Source organism: Chinchilla lanigera, unplaced genomic scaffold (assembly GCF_000276665.1).
Source record: "Chinchilla lanigera isolate Chin_1 unplaced genomic scaffold, ChiLan1.0 scaffold00069, whole genome shotgun sequence".
NCBI lineage: Eukaryota > Metazoa > Chordata > Mammalia > Rodentia > Chinchillidae > Chinchilla > Chinchilla lanigera.
The window spans coordinates 3,521,588-3,540,959 of NW_004955470.1; the positions used below are offsets into that span (position 1 = coordinate 3,521,588).

Here is a 19,372-nt window from a genome sequence, read left to right on the forward strand (position 1 = left end):
AAACAGCAAGGCTGGCCTCTCCTGCTCTCTGGCCTCTGGTCTCACCACGGGACCTCTCTGCACTTGTTCCCACCATTGTGGTGCCATTCACCACGGGGCCACACTGGAGCCCAGCAGAAGCCGGAGCCAGGCTCTTGGACCTCCAGAATTGTGAAATAAACCTCTTTCCCTTACAAGTTGCTCAACCTCAGCTAACGGCTTACTGCAGTAGGAAATGAACTAAGTTGATACTGGGTAGGAACAGCAGCTCATCTATGTGTGTCCATTATCTTTCTAAGTCAGACTCTTCGGGGGCTTCCCAGATGCTACTGGACAGTACGGGAGCCCTTAACTTCAAGGTCCTGCAAACTAGATTTCCACGTCTGTCTTCTCCTAGAGGGACCACGACTGCTGTGCCCTCTCCTGACCTTGGAGACAGAGGAAGTCTGGGTATTGCGGAGGAGGATACACTTGCAGGCCTGCAGCCCTGAGGAGATCTGGCCCACACTAGAGACATCATCCTCCCATTCGATGCAGAGAACAAGAAGTCTTAGGGACACAGTGACCTTCTGCTCCCCCAGGGACGAACCTGGCCATGCCGAGGGTACAGAGCCTCCCCAACTGGCCTTTTGCAGAGTCTGTTTGGTACCAGGCTGCCGTTTCTAGAAAAACTTGCCACGGAAAACCCGAGCACCACCATCTCTGCCCAGTGTCTCTGTCCTTTCTGACTGGCCACATCCAACACAGCTGCCTGAGGTCCCAGCACACCTGCTACCTTGCAGCCTGTGCCCAGTGGCCACACTGAAACCACACCTGGCCTGCAGTCACTGTCACAGAGACCCTTAAGCCCTCATTGACCCTCACCTACTTCTTGTGGCCTCTCTTTGGACGTTGCCCATCCTTTCCTCTTGCCAGGGACGGCTGCTCACCACAGACCCTCCTCCCTTCTGCCCCATCCCCTTCATCCCTTCCGCCCAGGCTCACAGCATACAACAAACAGTTTGCAGACTGTCCTGTTGACTCCTCAGCCCCTAGTGATTTTTTATTTTGAGACAGTCTCTTTTTAAGTCACTAAGGTGCCCAGGCTGGTCTTGAACTTCCCACCCACCTGCCAGAGTGCTGGGATTACAGGCATGTGCCTCCGTGCCTGGCTCCTGTGGATTCTTCCTTCAGTTCACCTTCAGACTCTGGCCATGAGAAAATGTCTTAGCTTTAAAGATACACACAGCCCATGGCTTACTCTGGTTCAACTTAACAGTTTTGCAGTTTACGTTGGTATAAAATCGTGCCTATACATCCATTCTGTTTTTCACGTTCGGTACAAAATCAATAAATGACATGAGACAGTCAACACTTCACTATAAAATAGGCTTTGTACTAGACACTTTTGCCCAACGGGAGGCTGATGTAAGCGTTCAGTTATAGCAGCAGCTCCACTGCTGTGCCCGCACCCCATCTGCTCTCCGCATGGGGCTGGGGACATTAGGAGCTCAGGGCTGACAGATGGTTCCATCAAGAACCTGATTGGGAAGGCAACCCAGGGCACTGGCTCCCGGCCTGGCCGCTGACTCAGAAAGTGCCTTCTTTCCTGCCTCAATTTCCCCACCTGACAAACAGGCAAGTTCAGTATCCTCACCACCCTCAGCACCCGCAGGCTGAGGAAGAGGCTAGGTATGTTTTTGTTTTTCCTTGGGGAAATCTTCCCTTCAAAATGCACTGCTTTATGATATACACTTATGCAAACAATTGCAGTCATCAGCGACTGCTTTAATTATGATAATTGAGGAGAAGGAGAGAGAGAATGGATAATGAACGAAGGGCCTGCTTATTTCCCAAGTCCCCCCGCCCCAAAGACTTCAGTTGCCTCCTGGAGCCAGGACCCAAGTCCAGAACCACAAGGGCACCCAAGTCAGAAGAGACAAAAGGATCAGTGGCAGTTACTAATGGGCCGGTAGGTGGAGTCTACCAAGCCCGGCAAGGGCTATTTCCATCCTGCGGTGACGGTGACGGGGCTAAAGTTAGACCTTGATCGCTGGGGAGTCATTCTAACAGCTGGAACGGGAGCGGGAGGGGGGCCACGTGGGCACAGCCTGCAGTCAGGGCAGAGAGAGCAGGCAGTGGGCCTCCAGAGGACTCTCCTGATCCACCACCTGCTTCCCCTGGATGAGGTGCCAGGGCACCCACAGCCCATTGCTCACTGCAGCCCCAGTCTTCATCTCTGAGTCACCCTTTGATGAAGTCCCATCTGCACCCCGTTATTAGCTGGGTCGTGCCTCCAATGACTATTCACTCTTGTTCCCCAGCTCTGAGACGGCAGAGAAGGAAAGGTAAAGACTGAGGGGCTGCCTCAGCCCTGACTCAAACTTGAGTGCCCTGACCCGAGCAGAGACACCCCTCAACCCCTGTGCCTCTCACCTGCACTCCCTTAGCCAGCACTCAACCTCCAAGCCTGGGTGGGCTTGGGGGTCCCGAGGGCCACTAAGCCAGACTGCCCACCCAAGCTCCCAATGGCGGTAGGGGAGGGGGCTGCCATGGAAAGTCACAAACTTCTATTCTCCTGTTAAACACAAAGAACACAAAGCTAATGCATAAATGAGCAAAGGAGAATAAAAAATCGCCCATTATTCTTGGATGTGATTGCTGCTTTAGGCCACCAGTGCTGGTACTGTCCTGTAATCTCCTTATTCAGGCATTTCGATACCTTTCAGGTCCAAAGAGACATTTTTACATCCTTCAGTGGCATCCCCTACCCATTCAGCAATATCTCCCCATGCCCTGCCTGGCTACAGGCAACATCCTGGTTACTGGGCATAGAGCCATTTACAAAACAGGCCTGTGGAGACACATCCTCGGCATATGCCCTGGTACTCCCAGCTAGGGACTGGAAGGGCAGGGCTGGAGTAGAGGGCACACCTCCCTTTGGGGTTCGCTCTCCCGAGAGTGCACCTGTCAGGGTTGCTCCACACTGGATCGGCATGCACCACCAGGGGGACACAGCAGGGCCCAGCAGAAGCAGAGGGGGGGAGCCTGCTCCTAGGACACTTTGAGCCAGATCTTCACTAGAGGGCGTCATTTTCTGGGCAGCAGGGGCTGAGTGTGGGACATACTGTTTGAAATCGGGCCACCCCAACACTCCAGAGGTGCCGAGGTGCAGAGGCACTTCCTGGGCCCAACCCAGGAAGGCAGCCGGGCCCAGGGTCTGGGGGAGGGGACAGGGAGCCCCAGCTTCCACACTGACTGTCAAGGGCGTCTGGCTCAGGCCCAGCCCCCTACCCCAGGTCCCCGCCCCTGCCCTTCCTACGCTCCTGTGCCCAGGTAGCTCCGGAGCCCAAACCTGTCGGGCCGGTTTTGAGAGAGGCAGGGACAGAGGGAGGAAGGCTGCGAAGGATGCACGGCCTGCCCCGGGCTCGCCCGCTCCCTCCACCGACTGCACCCGTCCTGCCCACCCGCCCGACCCCATGAGGCGCGCACCCGGCCTCCTGGCGCCCCTGCTGGGCCTGGGCCTGGGACTGAGCCTGAGGCTGCCGGGGGTGCTGGCCAGCGACTGCGGGTCCCTCGGGCAGGCGCAGCGCCTGTCGTTCGCTCCGGCGGCCAGGACGCGGTGGCTGGCGCCTCTCGTGCGCCCGCCGGGACCCCTGGACCCGCTCTATGGCGCTGTGCGCCGCTTCCTCGCCCTGGTGCAGCTCAACCCTTTTCCTTCGGGTGAGTGTGCCCCTCCCCCAGCGGGCCTGGGCTGGCGGTGGGTGCCCTGTCCTGTCCCCGTCCCGTCCATAGGCACTCGGAGGGCAGGCACCCCAGCATCCCCACCGCCTTCTTCCTTCCCAAAGTCCCGCGACAGCGGGTGCAGCGGCGCCTGGAGAGGGCCTCAGAACCTTCTGTGTGACCTTGACCAAGTCCCCCTTGGCCTGGCAGAGAGGAGGGGTGGACCCAGCAGGGGTGGACACAGGCGGGGGGTGGTGGCTGTCCCCTCACCTCAGCCCTGCTCTTTCCTGTAGAGTTGGTAAAAGCCCTGCTGAATGAGCCGGCCTCGGTGAGGGTGGACGAGGTGAGAATGGAGTCGGGGTGCGAGTGGGGGTGACAGGGGGCTCCCACACCCCTCAGCTCCACCCTCCTTGCTGGGGTTTGCAGGGTGGGAATGGTGGGCGTCCTTTCTCCTCCCTCTTGGACCCAAACCACCTCTCTGCAGCCTGTGAACAGTGGGCTTCCCAGGGGCCCAAATCCCCCTGAATTTCAGTTTTCTCTCCCGTAAGATGGTAATTAGCAAGGACACGGTGCACCTCTCTTGTGGGTCACCAAGATTCAGAGCAGGGCCCTCCGTGTTTGCCCTCGTCCCCTTCTGATCTCCAGACTCAGGGCCAGCACAGGTGGCCTGGGGGGTCACAGCCGCCCCTCACGCCCTGCTCCCCACCAGGTGGTGCGGTATGAGGCTGGCTACGTGGTGTGCGCTGTGATTGCCGGCCTCTACCTCCTGGCGGTGCCCATCACCGGGTTGTGCTTCTGCTGTTGTCGCTGCCACCGACGCTGCGGAGGCCGAGTGAAGACGGAACACAAGGCCATGGCCTGCGAGCGGGGCACCCTCATGGCCTTCCTGTTGCTGACCACCCTTGTGCTGCTGTAAGGGGCTGCGCGGGCCAGGCGGGAGGGCTGGGCACTGCTGGCTGGGGGACCCCCGGGAGCCCTGCAAGCTGCTTCCTTCTCTCCTCACTCATGGCAGGATTGGTGTGGTCTGCGCTTTTGTCACCAACCAGCACACGCACGAGCAGACAGGCCCCAGTGTGGGAGCTGTGCCTGAGACCCTGCTCAGCCTCCGGGGCCTGGTGTCTGATGTCCCCCAGGTGAGCACTGAACCTCCGTCCTGTCCCCACACGCCTCCTGAGCGCCAGGCCCCAGCAGGACAGAGCTGAGCTGTGCCTCTGGGGCCTGCAGCCTACATCGCTGCAGTATACATCGCTGCCCTGGCTAGAAGGCCTCTGAATGGGGTATTGGGACCTGTGCTGTCTTCAAGCCGGAAGGGGCAGGGGACACGGGTCAGGGATGGGTAGCTCACACCTCTATGTTTGCCTAGGAGCTGCAGGCCGTGGCAGAGCAGTTCTCACTGCCCCAGAAGCAAGTTTTGGAGGAGCTGGATGGTGAGGGTTACAGCTGGCCAGCCCTACGGTCCCGGCTCAGGCCTGCAGGGAGGACCCCTCATTCCTTTGTCTTGATCCCATCTGGGAAACCTTCACAGAGGGGGAACAAGGCACAGCAGGTGCTCTGCTGCAGATTAAAGGCCAGAGCCCACCCTGCCGAGTCCCAGGCTAGGACCTAGGGAGCAGGACTGGCAGGGGCAGCGGGGCGGTGTCCTCCATCCCTGGGGCCAGCCCTGCAATTTGTCTCATGCACTCCAGGGGTCGGTGAGAACCTCGGGACCATCGTGCATAGCCAGCTCGGGAGCATAATCTACCCAGTGCTGGCTTCTGTGAACAGCCTGGGCCGGGGTGAGTTGGACCAGTGCCTGTGTGGGTGGGGCCCAGCAGGTGTCTCCCTGCAGGCCCACCCTCCCCAGCCCTGGATTTCGTGTGCTCTGCTGGTGTTAGCTCCACCCAAATTTCCCATCCCTTTATGCCAGGGTCCTGAGCCTCAGGCATCCCTGCCCACTTCCTGGCTCAGCAAGCCACAGGCAGTTTCCATTGTGATTCTAGAGGGTGATGACTGCAGGTCCCTGTGGCATGAGGGGGTGCCCACCTGTTGTGAGGCTGCCAGGAGGATTCTGGGAGCCGTAGAGGCTACTCAGGCCATTTGTGGGTTTCTCAGCCCTGCAGGTCGCCATGGACCACCTCCACGCCCTGAACACCACCTTGGTGGAGCTGCGGGCGGGACAGCAGCGCCTTGAGCCAGCCGTGCGGCAGCACAGGGATCGCCTGCTTGCCCTGCTGCAGGAGCCCGGGTGCCAGGGGGATTGTGAGGGGACCCTGAACCGGGCCCGCTCCCTGGAGCTGGCTGCCAACTTTGTCCAGGTGTGGGCCCAGGACAGAGGCCACCTGGGGCTCTGGCAGGCCGCTCCACCTGCAGCCCAGTGGTCCCCTTCCTCGGGCTGTCCCTTAAAGGTCTAGTGAGCTCTCCTAGCCCCACGCACAGCACCTTGAGCTACATGTGCGTTAGCTCCTGAGTCCTCACCACCTTCCAGGGTGGTATGGATTGCCGTGGCCCCCGTTTTACACATGGCGCCACTGAGGATTCAGAGGCATCTGCCCCTTTCCTCCCACAGGGACCCTCTCAGGCCCCTCCGCGAACTTTGCCCCCTCCCATTTCAGGTCCCCTCCCTGGACCATGTCCTGTACCGGCTGAAGGGAGTCCCAGAGGCCAATTTCTCCAGCATGGTCCAGGAGGTGAGTGCCCTCTGCCCTTCCTCCTGGCTCCTAGGAACTCACGAAGGAGGGGACCTCAGTTTTCCCCTGAGTTGAGCCTTTGATTTGAGACCGTACCTGTCACCTGGCACCCCAGGCTGCAGGCTCCTGACACCTACCTGGCGAGCAGTGGGCATCTGAAGGGGAGGCAGGGAGGCGCTCAAAAGGAGGCACTAGGACCCCTGGAGCTGTGAGCAGCCAGGAAATACCTCCCTACAGAGCCCCCAGGGCCAGCAGCTCTGGGCTGGAGTGAGGGAGGGCGGTCTGTGAGTCAGCGCCTCTGACCCAGGGCCTGGAGCTGGGGAAATGGTGAGTCAGCCACGCTGGGTGGCTGGAGCAGGTTCCGGGAGGAGGCATGTGGGAGCTGAGGTGGAATGGCGGGCTGGAGCTTTGCTTCCGGAAGTGACTGGTGGGGCCTGCAGGGTGCAGGGGAGAGGGGAGAGGGCGGTCTGGGAAGGGGCTGTGGGTGGAGACAGGAGGCTGTGGGAGCCAAGCTTGTCTGAGGAAAGGAAAGCCAAGGCCACGGGATGGGGCTTGAGGCTCTAATGTTAAGTGAAATAAATCAGACACAGAAGGTCAAATAGTGCGTGGTTTCTCTGATACAACAAACCCAAAATATAAACAATTGAAAGAGCCAAATAAAAAAGAGACAGAAGGAAATGGGGGCTTCGTGGCGATGGGAAGGGGTCCTGAGAAGGAGGGAGATGAGAGGACAGAGAAGGACAGGGATCCAAATGATTAAGCACACATATATAACAAATGTAATTACCATGTATCATACGCGTGTATGAATAAAATTTAGTATCACTGGGGCCCTGGGGCGTGACCCCTCCCTCTGGGCCTTAGAGTCTCCACCCTGGGGCACCGGCCCAGAGCAAGAGGCCAAGCTGCCCTTCATCCTGCAGGAGAATAGCACCTTCCACAGCCTCCCGTTCCTGGTTGCCATGCAGACAGCCAGCATGGTCCAAGGTGAGCGCGGTCAGAGGCAAGCCCGGGCCCGTGGGACCAGGGGCCACCCGCCATGCCACCCTGGGAAGGCTGTCCTCCTAGGTGGCCCCCAAGTCCTCTAAGCCTCTGTGCTTTGGACAGATGTGAAAAAGGCCGTGGCCCAGCAGCCTGAAGGCCTGAGGACACTGGCCAGCAGCTTCCCGGGCTCCGAGGCAGCTTCCCACTGGAGCCAGGCGCTGGAGAAGCTGGAAGAACGCAGCCGCCCCTACCTGCAGGACGTGCAGCGATATGAGACATACAGGTGCCAGGAGGGAGCCGAGGGGTCCGGTGGGGCAGAGCCTTCTGCTAAGCCAAGACCCCTGGCTCCTCCAGCCTCTGTGTCCCACCAGTCTGTGCCCCTGGGACCTGAGGCCTTAGGAAGCGTCCCCACCCGCCCTGCTCCAGCCCCGCCCTCCCTGCAGGTGGATCGTGGGCTGCGTGCTGTGCTCCATAGCCCTCCTTGTGGTGGTCTGCAACCTGCTGGGCCTCTGCCTGGGTATCCTGGGACTGTCGGCCAGGGAGGACCCCAGCCACTGGGACGCCAAAGGCGAGGCCGGAGCCCGCTTCCTCATGGTGTAAGAAGGGGTGGGGGAGGGGAAGGGTCCCTCTTGCTGCCGCAGACAGCAGCAGAGCCCTGGGGGAAAGGAGGCCGAGCTTCAGGGCCAGCCTGACTCCTACACCCTGGGTGACGCTGGGCAAATCCCTAACGCCCCTGGCCTCAGTTTCCTCAGCTGTACGAGGGCGTTGGACTAGAGCAGGAATGGCAAACAGCCACTCCCCCCGTCCGACCATGCACACACCCGTGAACACTGTAGTACCAAATGGGCACACTCTCCCACCAAGTCCAACACAGCCTCAGGATCCTCCTTAGTCCTGCTTCCAGACAGCATCAGCAACGCCAGGAGCCAGCAGCAAATAGAATCTGCCGCCATCCCCAGACTAGATGGTCTCTAAGGCCAGGGTTGCCTCATACACTTGTGCAGGTTGTCCGCTATACAAGGGTCTGTGGCCAGAGGGGCAAGGGGGGGCTGAAATGCACCCCCATGGTGTCACCCTGTGATCCTCGTAGCCTGGCACAGGGCTATGTCCATCTTACAGGGGAGCTCTACAAGTCTGTGGCACCCAGGCTAAAGGTCCTTGCAGCTCAGCCCTGTTGGGTGCTGCCCTGCCTGTGGGTCATGCCCGGTTATGGCTGGTAATCTTTGGAAGGTCACCTCCATGGGCACTAGGGCCAGCAGCAGGTAGTCCTGGCTCTCCAAATAGAACAGCTGGCCTCTCCTCTAGGCTACAGGGACCCAGCAGTGGGTAAGGATGAGGAAGGGACAGTTAGGGGTTCGGAGTCCCCTTCCTCCTGCGAGGCCCAGTTCTCTGAGCTCCTCTTCCTGGAAGGTGCTGCCCTCAAGCTCAGCCTCAGGGCTCCCCGGGCCAGCTCCGGGGTGCGCATGCGGACAGAGCTCACCCCGGTGCAGCCGGTCTCCCCCACCTCACCCCGTCTCTTCCCCCAGGGGTGTGGGCTTCAGCTTTGTCTTTGCCGCTCCCCTCATCCTCCTGGTCTTTGCCACCTTCCTGGTGGGCGGCAACGTGCAGACGCTGGTGTGCCGGAGCTGGGAGAGCGGGGAGCTCTACGAGGTGGGGATGTCCCTAAGGTCGCCTGTCCTTCTAGATCCTGTGGGGAGGTGCAGGGAACTGTGGGCAGAGCAGAGGGATGTGGGGGAGGGGAGGCAGAGGGGACAAGTGGGAGAGGGGGGCAGGAGGGAGGCAGAGCCACTAGAGAGAGAAGCTGTGAGCCCTGGGTGCTGCCCAAGCCTTGGACAGGGCCCCGAGTGGTCTCTCCCGTACCCTTTGCTCTCCAATCCCTGAGTCTGGGGACCAGGAGCCGTGATGCCCCATGTGGTGGCTGAGCTCTGATATTGAAATGGCTTCTCCCAGGGGTCATGCCGGCTGCCTTCCTAGGGACACGTGGGCACTGGCCCCATGAGGAGGTCAGGCTGGGGCAGTTTGAGTTACAGGCTGGGTCTGATGCCAGGACAGGACTGGGCCTTGGGGAAGCTGGGGCAGCCTCATCCCCACCCTGCTTCATAGCCCATGGCTCCTTCCCCATCTCCAGTTCGCAGACACCCCTGGGAACCTGCCGCCCTCCATGAACCTGTCTCACCTCCTCGGTCTGAAGAAGAATGTCAGCCTCCTCCTGGCCTACCAGTGAGTGGGCAGCCTGGGCAGAGGCGGGGCGGCCTGGGGGGACAGAAGTGGGCATCCCATGGGGGTGACATCAGTCACCCCCGGCCACCCTGTGTTCCTCCCTCCTCTCCAGGCAGTGTAAGGAAGGGGCTGCTCTCTGGAAGGTTCTACAGCTCAACGACTCCTACAACCTGGACGAGCATCTGGACATCAGCCAGGTAGGAGAGCACTCTGGAAGCCGGGAGGCCCCTCCTGTAGAGCTCGTCTCTGCTCTGGAAATGATGGGGGTGCCTCAGGGGAGAGCCCAGGGCTACAGCAGGAAGGTCCTGGAGGTAAGGACCTAGAGGCCATGGCTCTGTGCTCCAGGGACAGCTACACAGCTGAAGTGCAAGAAGGAGAGTGACAGTGAGTAAGTGGCTGAGGGCCTGGGTCTTTCCTGAGGACAGGCCCTGACTGGCATGCTCCAGTTGGGACAGGCTGGGGAGACAGATGTTGGAGCTCACTGGGGGCCTCCCCCAGCTCTTATAGCCTGGAGGTGGCAGTGGTGGTGGGATCCCACCCTTCAGCATGACCCCAGAACTCTGCCTGTGCCCACTCGGACTTCAGGTGTTCACCTGCAGGGCAGATTGGAGAATGGAGTTTGGACCTCAGTGCAGAGAAGATTCTAGAACAAGGAAGGCTACCTCACAGGAGGGATGTGCTTTGAGAATGTGCTTCTGAAAGTCCACAGAGGCTGCCAAACATCCCCTCCTCTCCTCATTCCACACCTCTGTGAGGTGGGAGCCATTTCCACTCATATAGGGGCCACCAGCTGCTTCTGCTCCATCCTGAGAAACCCTCCCAGCTCCTCTTGGAGCTGCCACACTTTTGCCCCGCAGGGGAGCACTGCCAGGTGCCCAGCCCCAACACCATGCCTTAATCTGCACCAGGAACAGCTAATGCCTCGCTCCCTGTTCTTCCAGCTTCCTCCAGCTCCTCCAGCTTGCTTAGCCTGTCAGGAAGCTGCTGGAGCAGGCAGTGTTCTGATGCCACAGCCTCGTGGTTGAAGGCTGGCTAGGAAAGGCTGCGCAGGGTCCCGGGCACAGCAGACTTCAGGCCCTGTCACCCGGAAGTCATAGCTCTCAGGCAACGGGGTCCAGCTCTCAGAAAAAAAAATGAACAGATAAGGCGCCAGCTTCAGAAGGGCTGGATGGTCCTCAGAGGCCATTTGGTGACTTTCCAAATGTGACCTTAAGAATACCTGTCCCCATGCAAGTAGTGGTGGCACATGCCTGTAATCCCAGCACGTGAGAGGCTGAGGCAGGAGGATCGTTGCAAGTTTGAGACCAGCCTGGGCTACAAAGTGAGCTCAAGTCCTGCTTGAACTGCATAGAGAGACTCTGTCTCAAAAAGGCACACAAAAATAAAAAACCTGTCCACAAAGGAGATAGCAACAAACCAGTTGGGCACCCTTCAGTAAGTGTGGTGTTTTACCAGCCACTAGGAGGCACTGCCCCCTGCACACATCTGCCATACCTGGCACTCAGGCCTGAAATGCTGCTCTAAGACTCTGCTTGTGATAGGGTGAGGGCATTTCTCCCGCAGGGAAGGCAGCATGGTGGGTGGGGAGAGGCCAGCTGCATCCTCTTACTTGCTGTGCATCCTCTGGCAAGTGGATGCTCCTCTCTTAGTTCCTCATCTATGAAACACCGAGACTGAATGTCACGGCCCCTAAATGGCTTGCAGCAATGGTAGGAGAATGCCAGAGGTCTTTCCTGGAAATACGATCCCATCTGGTCGCTCATTCATTCATGCATATGGTCTACAAACTTGTACCATCCCGTGAGCCTCCTCTGAGTGCTGAGGTTAGGGCAGAACGGGCAGGCAAGGTTGCATTATCACGGTGCTGATGGTGATTAACGAGTGCACAAAGAAGCAGATTGAGGTTGGAACAGAGGACTCCAGGGCGCTGACTATGAAGGCATCAGGACCTTCCTACAAGGTTGTGATAAGGAGGAGCCAGGTGACCTATTTTATATCAGGTGGCCAGGGAAGATCCATGTGGCAGCCCACTAGCCAGACAGGTGCTGGAGGAAGACTGGTCTTCGGGTGGTGACTTTAGGAGCAGAAACCTGCTGGGAACCTCCCAGGGTGCGATGTGTCCAGGGTAGGGAGCCCAGAGGACCCCTCACCTGGGGGAGTGTCTCTGGGCTTCGGATCAACAACTGGGCATGTCCTACCCATTTCCCCACCCTCCAGTATGCCAAGAAGCTGCAATGGGACCTGCAGAACTTCAAAGTGGACATAAAGGACCTGGACCTGCTCAGCCCAGAGGCCCACCAGGACCTGGAGGCACTGCAGAAGAGTGGGGTGGAGAGCGTCAGCTACCACGACTTCCTTGTTCAGGTCAGCAGAGGGACCCTGGGTACCCAAGCAGGGCGAGGACAGCACGGAGGAGCCACAGAGGACCCAGGCATGGGCCTTGCCTTCTCCTAGCACTTGACCTTCTCTCCTGAGACCTCTTCCTGTTGGAGGTGTCCCCAGACCACAACCCCGCTGACCTCTGCCCCCACCCAACAGCCAGTGTCGCTGTTCGTGGTCCTGAACCCACTGCTGCCGGGAATGCTGGTGGGAAGCGCCTCTTCCTCGCTTCACACCAGAGGGCGCCTGTCCTTTGATTGGTTTTTGGGAACATGTCTAAAATGTTTTGCAGCTCCAGGTCAAATCCACTGTGACTGATGTGGCACAGCAGACTTAGCTGGTGCAGGGTGTGTCTGGCAAGAGTGGGAATTCAGGGGCCACAGGGGCACAAGGTGCAACCCTGCTGACCTTGCCCATCCACCCTCAGATCCAGAAGCCCGTGGTGAAGACTGACGTGGAGCAGCTGGCCCAGGAGCTGGCAGGACTGGCCCAGGCTCAGGTGAGAAGGAGCAAGGATCCCACAGGGCAGGCAGCAGTCAGATGGAGGGGGGCAGGTGGGATGGGAGGGCAGAGGCAGGGACCAGAGCCCCCGAACCTCCACTGTGCTGAAGGGTTTTGCCACACCAGTTCTGATTCAAGACCTACCATCAGCTGGCTGGGCTGCCTTGCGTGTGTTCCTGAGTATCTCTGGGCCTCTGTTTTGTCATCTGTAAAGTAGACTCTCCTCATCTCAGATCAGCTCGAGGGACTGGTCTGATATCACACACATGGGCAAGCAGTGCCATGTGCATACCAGGTGTGGAATCTGCACGTCATGATGGATCAGACATGACAGCTGTCCCACAGGGGAAGAAACTGCATTTCACATTTACAAATACCTAGTTTGGAAAGTTGAGGCATCCCAGAGACCCTAGCCTTGTCCTTCCTCAGCTTCAGCAGATGCCACTGTGGCTCCCTTTGGCATCTGTGGCTGACTGAGAGGGCAGAGCTAGAAATGGGGCTTGGGTTGAAGCTTATGGAGGCTTCAATTTTCTGCCTCTGAGCCTAGCACTTTCCACTTTCTCTCAGTATGTGCAACCAAAAGGCCAGGTCAAGGTTCCCCTGGAAAAGTCCAACCTGTCAGGATGGGGCCATTCTGATCTCTGTCTGCCCTCAGGGCAATTCTGCGTTGGGGCGACAGCTGCAGGAGGAGGCCCGAGGGCTCAGAAACCTCTCCCAGGAGCAGGTCATCCCCCAGCAGAACCTGGTGGTAAGTTTGGGTGCTCAGGGAGCCTGCAGCTTGGGAGAGAGGACAAAGAAGGAGGGAGGTGCTCCACTCTCTCGCTCTCCATCCCTCCCCCTAACTAGCCTGAATCTCTCCTCATAGGTCAAGCTCAACCGCAGCGTCCGGGCCCTGGAGTCCTCTGCTCCAAACCTCCAGGTGGCTACTGAGTTGGGGACAGTGGGGTGGAACAGGTGGGCGGCAGAGGGAGAAAGGAAGTGGGGACCCAGCTAGCTATGGACCTCGTAGGCTCTGCCCCATCTCACTAGAGACTGAGGGTGGGGATGGGGAGGAGGTGGGGCTGGGTGGGCAGATCCTTGAGGACCATGGATCACTGGCTCTGGGTGTGTGTCATATGCTTCATGGATGGATGAATTGATGGATGATGGATGCATGGATGCATGGGTGAATGGATGCATGGATGGATGGATGATGGATGCATGGATGCATGGATGCATGGATGCATGGATGGATGACGGTTAGATGGATGGGTAGAGGATGGATGCTGGATGATGGATGGGTGGACGGTGGATAAATGAATGACTGCTTCCTGAGCAGGACACTGAGCTAGGACTCTTATCTCCTGCAGCGGGACACCTCAGCTGTCCTAGGCAATGTCACCTACCTAAAAGCAGAGCTTCCAGCATTGACCAACCACATTCTCCAGAAAGTGAGTTGGGTGGGGAGGCAGGGAGTGCTATAGAACCAGAGGGACATGGGGCCTCTGCCACAGGCCTCTCCAGCCATTCCCTTACAGTGAGTCCCAAAAGCTAGCCTGATACTCTGGTTTCTCTTCAGATCCTATACATGTTTCGCCTTTTACCAAAAGCCAGCCTGGCCAATGGTGTCAGGCATGGGGAGTGGAGGGGGCTTCTGGAATCCCTGCCAGCTCCAGTCTCCCTCTCCTGCAGGCAAGCGAGTGTTTCCTGACCCGGGAGATGGGTTACTTCTCCCAGTACGTGGCCTGGGTGAAAGAGGAGGTGAGTAGGGGCTCGGACCCTGCCTGGCCTCAGGGCAACTATGGATTACTCACTTCCTGGACCAGCTGGTCTCCCAGCTCTGCCCCATCCTGTCCCCTGGGGTCCTTCAGGGGTGCTCAGGCCTTCAGGATTAAACTCAAACTCCCATACCTGGCATCTGTGCCCCATCCCTGTCCAGCCGCTCCCTAAGGCTCTAGTGTGAGCTGGCTTGGCCGTGGCTTTCTGGAACATGCCATCCTTAGTTTGTCCCCACTCTTCTGTGGGTTGAACTCCTGCCCAGCTTGTCCTCTCCTGAGGACCGCAGCTGACTACAACTCTGCAAGCTGACTGGGACCCCCCTAGGCTCACAGGGCGTCTGGCTGAGCCCTGAGAGTGTCTGTGAGTGTGCAAAGTGCCTGAGGACATGCATGTGTGCACACATACGTGTTGCCTGTCCGGTGCATGGGATACACAGTAGAGCCCTAATTCAGGTGGCGAATAGATGTGGGGGGCAGGAACAGATAAGGAGCCCAGGTGTGTTCCATTCCCCATGTGCCTATATCCATGTGTCTCCTTATGTGCCTGTCCAAGTGTGCAGTGGCCCCTAGCTGTGTCCCTGTCAGCCTCTCCCTCTGAACCTGGGGTGCACACCTATGGTCGGTGTCCCCACACACACCTGCCTCCTGTTGGCACCACAGGTGACTCAGCACATCGCCACCTGCCAGCCCTTCTCCGGAGCCCTGGACAATGGCCATGTGATCCTGTGTGACATGATGGCTGACCCCTGGGTGAGTGTCCTTTCCTCTGATGACCGCTTCTCCTTCCTACACTGAGTCTGAGGGGGAAGCTGCAGGCACAGGGCAGGCTGGGAAGGGAACTGTCTGGCCAGGTGTGCTGACCTCATGCTCCTTCCAGAACACCTTCTGGTTTTGCCTGGGCTGGTGCACCTTCTTCCTCATCCCCAGCATCATCTTTGCTGTCAAGACCGCCAAGTACTTCCGCCCTATCCGGAAACGCCTCAGGTGAGGGGCTGCTAGCACCAGGGGGGACATCAGAAGCCCAGGAAGGAGTCTGTACAACCACCAGGCCCAGGTCCCCTCCATACCCTGTCCTGAAACTTCCCCAGCAGAGAAGACTCCCGGCTGAGCCCTGGAGAGGCACATTCCCTGACCTGGAAGTTGTCCCATATGTCTGCTCTGTCCCCTTGCTGTAACACATCCGCCCAGAGACAGTTTGCCGTACTCCTCCCCTGGGTTTGTCCCCGGGGCGGGCGGAGGTCTGTGGTGGGGACTCACCTTTATTCTGTGATGCTCCAGCTCCACCAGCTCTGAGGAGACTCAGCTCTTCCACATCCCCCGGGTCACCTCCCTGAAGCTGTAGGGCCCATGGGTGAGTCTACCCCCTACCCACAATGCCTCAGGGCTGGGGACTGAGGCAGTGAAGAGGGAGAGGCTGGGATCTGGGGTCTCCAGGAGACAAGAAGGATCTGAGTGTGGCCCATCTAGCAGCGGGACTGAGAGGCTGAGCCCTGCGTCCCCCACTTGTTTCCTTTTTAACTCACAGCAAGGCGAGGTGATACCTGGAGCCACCTGGAGCCTCCACTCAGCTGGGACCGGAGGATTTCTGAAGCCTTGTCGCAGTGCCCAAGCTGGGCTCCCCGTGCAGACTGTTCCCCTGTCCAGCTGATCCCCCGAGCCTACTCCCTTTCCGCCCTGTCTGCTCATAACCCCCTGCATTTGTTCTCACTTTGGCTGAGCTGCAGGACAAGTTTCCCCAGGTGTCCCGCCCTTGTCCTCCTTGCCGCCCAGTACCAGCGCCAAGAAGGGTCTGTTCTCTGCCTGCTGGGACCCCTTCTCCAACCTCATGCCTGCCCAACCCAGCCCTGCCCCGTCAGCCCTCCCTCCGCTCCCCTCTAAGCCCTCTGCTCCTTGTTCCCATCTGGCCTTCTACCTGCCTCAACTTCCCTCCTAGCCTCTCCCCAGCCCTTTCCTTCCTCCTTCCAAGGAAGCTCTTCTTCCCTGTCCTCTCTGTACCTCCTCCCACTGCCTTGCTGGTCCTCCAGGGACCCCGCTTGCCCAGTCAGCTCATCAGATAAACCCGCCAAGCAGGCGTGGTCCTGGACTGGGCTAGATTCGGTCTCTGCCTCATAGCCCCAAGTCGTCCACTGCCCTAGCTCTTTGGACTCTCCGTGGGCCCCTTCCTGGACTTACTGGCCCCTAGTGGGGTGGGAGACTGTCTGAGGGCTGAGCCACCTGCCTGCACCCCAAGTTACAAATAGTGCTGTCCCCAGGTCCTCTCTGAGCACTAGTTCTTAAGGAGGGACTGGAACCTGGGCTCTATTGGGGCCACACCCTAGGCTCCCCAGAAGGTAGAACCTCCTCACTTTCCTAAGCTTTGTTTTGGAGTCCTTGAAGCCAGTTCTCCCAGACTAGGACTCTGTACATAGTTGGTGTTGAATGCATGTTTGTGCAGGCATCCAGGAGTTCCCCCGGCAACCTGCAAGTGGGGATCAGCACCTGGCTGGGAGGTTGCTGACAGGATCAGGCAAACCTGGTTTCACAGCCTGCCTCTGATGCTGCTTGCTGGGTGCCTTGAACATGTTACCCAGGTTCCCTAAACGCAGCCTCTCCTTTCATAAGATGGAAGAATCAGAACCTCGGTGTCGGACTGTGAAAATGAAATATAACAAGTAAGAGGCCCTTGGCAGGGAGCAAAGGTGCAACGAGTAAATGGCAGCTGCTATTTTGTGCCATGACTGCACTGGCCAAGGCGGAGCCAGGGTCTGGGCCAGTGCAAGGGAAAGAGGAGGCGGCCCTGGTCCCACGGCCACAGCCCTTGAAGATGGTGGTCTGCTGAATGTTGGAGGGGATCTCATTGCATTTTATAAACCAGCAACACAGCTGCTGCTGGAAGTTAGGGTGGTGTGGATAGGACATGTCCTCACTGTGACAAGCTCATGCTCATACAGGCACCCCTGAAGGTCACACAGGGGCCTCTCTTTGGTTTTGCCCAGAGGTTGGTGGGTGGTATGGTTTTGCTTGTTGCTCAGATGTCAGCTTGAGCAGAAGCGGTAGCACTGTGTATACTAAAATGCAATTGATGAGATCACAACAAATGAAATAGAAATAATTTTAAACTATGTTCAGTTCTGTCTGAATTGCCTATCGTTTTTTATGCTAAGCATAGTATTTTATCTTGTCTTACTATTTTATTGTGGTGCAGAGTACTGGAAGCAGGCCTTCATGCACGCTAGGCAAGCGCCGTGCTGCAAACCTACATACCCCGAAGTGTAGTTATTCTAAAGTTCAGTAATTCCCTTTGAGCCCCCATGAGTCTGTATCTAGCCCCTGTGTCTTAGTCACTTCTCTCGTGGCTGAGACAAAATACCCAATGCCCAAAATGAAGGAAGGAAAGGTTTATTTAGCTTACAGTTTGTGGAGGTTTCAGTCCATACTTGGCTGGCTCCGAGGCAGAAGATAGCAAAGCAACAAGAGCAAAGGGGGGAATGGCAGCCTATCAGCAAACAGCCAGAGCAAAACGGGAGGAATGGCGGCAAGCAGCAATTTTCCCTGCCTTACATTTGTAAACAGGCTACCCCCACCTAAGGGGCATGTAGCTCTCACATAATTTCCATGCCCTCCTCTTCCATAGGCTCAGGATGTATACTGAGTAAGCACCCTGGCTTCCTGCTGAGTCATTTAGCCAAACCTCTAGACCCCCCAAGTTGACACAATGTATCAACCATAACACCCTGTTGTTCCCTTGGTTTGGGGGAGTTTTGTCTTTGTCTCCTCACATCCTTGGTGGTTTTGATTGCATTTGGGAAATGATTGCATCTGAAAGCTTATCGGAACAATCTGAGGGAAGGAAGTTATCTTCCTCCACAAGGACTGTTTACTTCTTGCAGGTGGTTTGGGACCTAGCAAAGCGAGATCAGCTTAACACACATCCAGGAAATGAGCCGGCTTGCAGAGGCTTTGAGGGCCAATCCACTTCCAGTCCATTCACGTTCCCCTGGGACCCAACCCAATGCATGGCAGGTTTGCCAGGCACACCTTCCTCTTGGTCCTGGGGATTAGCCCCAGACGTTGTTAAAAGCTCTGCTGAGTAGAAGCCCCTAGGGAGAAAGTCACCCTAGGTGCCAGGCACATATCCCTGGATGCCCTTCTTTTCCCAGATCTTGGCTCTGTGATTTTTTTTATTGGTTTGTTTGCTCCATGACTATATATAATTTATTTATTCTGATTATTAACTTAAAAAGCTGCTTGAAATGTGTTCTTGTGTATGCATGTGTACTACACACACTCATTTCGAGCAGCTTTTACAGTTATGTTCAGCTAGGAATTTGATCCAAATTACCTAGTCCACTGTAGAGACTGTACCTAGTCCAGGTCCTTGTCACAGTTCAGGACATTTACATTTGTAATCCCATGGAAAGTTATTGGAATTCTAGTGAGATAATTCCAATCTACCACTTCCAGTGCAACCCATGGTAAGAATAAAGATACTAAGGCATATTTGTAGTTATGGGGAGCCACATGGTCCTAAATCCAGCTAGGATGATGGCTATCCAGAACAAAGGCCTTGACCCAGGGCCAAACCTGAGGTTTTATTAATTCATGAAGAAGGGAGTCGCTTGAGGATGAGTGACTATGAGAATGGTGGGAAGTAGGTCAGTGCCATGAGCTGGACTAGGTAGGAGGCCTGAGGTCACCTCTGCAAATGCAGAGAGAAGAATGTTCAGAAAGAGTAATCTGCATAACACAATTGTAGTATGTGATGTTTGGGGTCGGTGCTTCAGCTCTGACGTGTAATCTTCTACGCCCTGGGAAGTCATAGCCTCTTAGCTAGAGGCTCAATCCCAGCTGTCAGTGTGGAGCAGTGTGGAGCAGTGTGGAGCCTTCACCCAAGCTCACACATGTTTTTTTGGGGAGCTATGGGGGCAGGGAAACACTGGCCCATCTTCTTTGCTTTAAAGACTACACATCAGCACCTCGGCTGGACCGAATTACATTGCTTAAAGCCAATTGAAGGGATGAGGAAAAGTCCTAGCCAGCTCTGCATGCATCAATACGTGGAAACAGGGCCGGGTTCAGCCAAAATGGAGATAATTTCTCCTCTTTCAAGGAGAGTCGTCCAGATGGTCCTCCACAGCCCACCATTATCGAAGTAGTCATCATAGAAAGTGACTTTACTGTCCCTCCTGGGAACTGGGAAGTTTA

The 19,372-nt window shown here is 57.2% G+C and overlaps 1 protein-coding gene across 1 annotated transcript; it reads left to right on the top strand.

Annotated features, from left to right (window-relative positions):
- Positions 1–3,312: 3,312 nt before the first annotated feature.
- Prom2 (prominin 2) lies at positions 3,313–17,295 on the top strand. The gene is made up of 24 exons (XM_005400644.2): positions 3,313–3,681; positions 3,975–4,024; positions 4,391–4,593; positions 4,694–4,814; positions 5,045–5,108; positions 5,367–5,456; positions 5,773–5,975; positions 6,273–6,347; positions 7,271–7,334; positions 7,455–7,614; positions 7,775–7,927; positions 8,858–8,981; positions 9,460–9,551; positions 9,664–9,748; positions 11,769–11,915; positions 12,358–12,429; positions 13,087–13,179; positions 13,297–13,350; positions 13,781–13,861; positions 14,103–14,171; positions 14,849–14,938; positions 15,066–15,172; positions 15,467–15,539; positions 15,714–17,295. The coding sequence occupies exons 1-23, from the start codon at positions 3,438–3,440 to the stop codon at positions 15,528–15,530; spliced, it is 2,505 nt and encodes an 834-aa protein (XP_005400701.1). The 5' UTR covers positions 3,313–3,437; the 3' UTR covers positions 15,531–15,539; positions 15,714–17,295.
- The last annotated feature ends 2,077 nt before the right edge of the window (positions 17,296–19,372 follow it).

Excerpts from the sequence above, each read along its gene's own strand:
- Prom2 (XM_005400644.2), top strand. The coding sequence starts at position 3,438 with ATGAGGCGCGCACCCGGCCTCCTGGCGCCCCTGCTGGGCCTGGGCCTG. Across the intron at positions 7,615-7,774 it reads CAGCGATATGAGACATACAG|GTGGATCGTGGGCTGCGTGC; the intron begins GTGCCAGGAGGG and ends CCCTCCCTGCAG. Across the intron at positions 13,351-13,780 it reads CCTCTGCTCCAAACCTCCAG|CGGGACACCTCAGCTGTCCT; the intron begins GTGGCTACTGAG and ends TATCTCCTGCAG.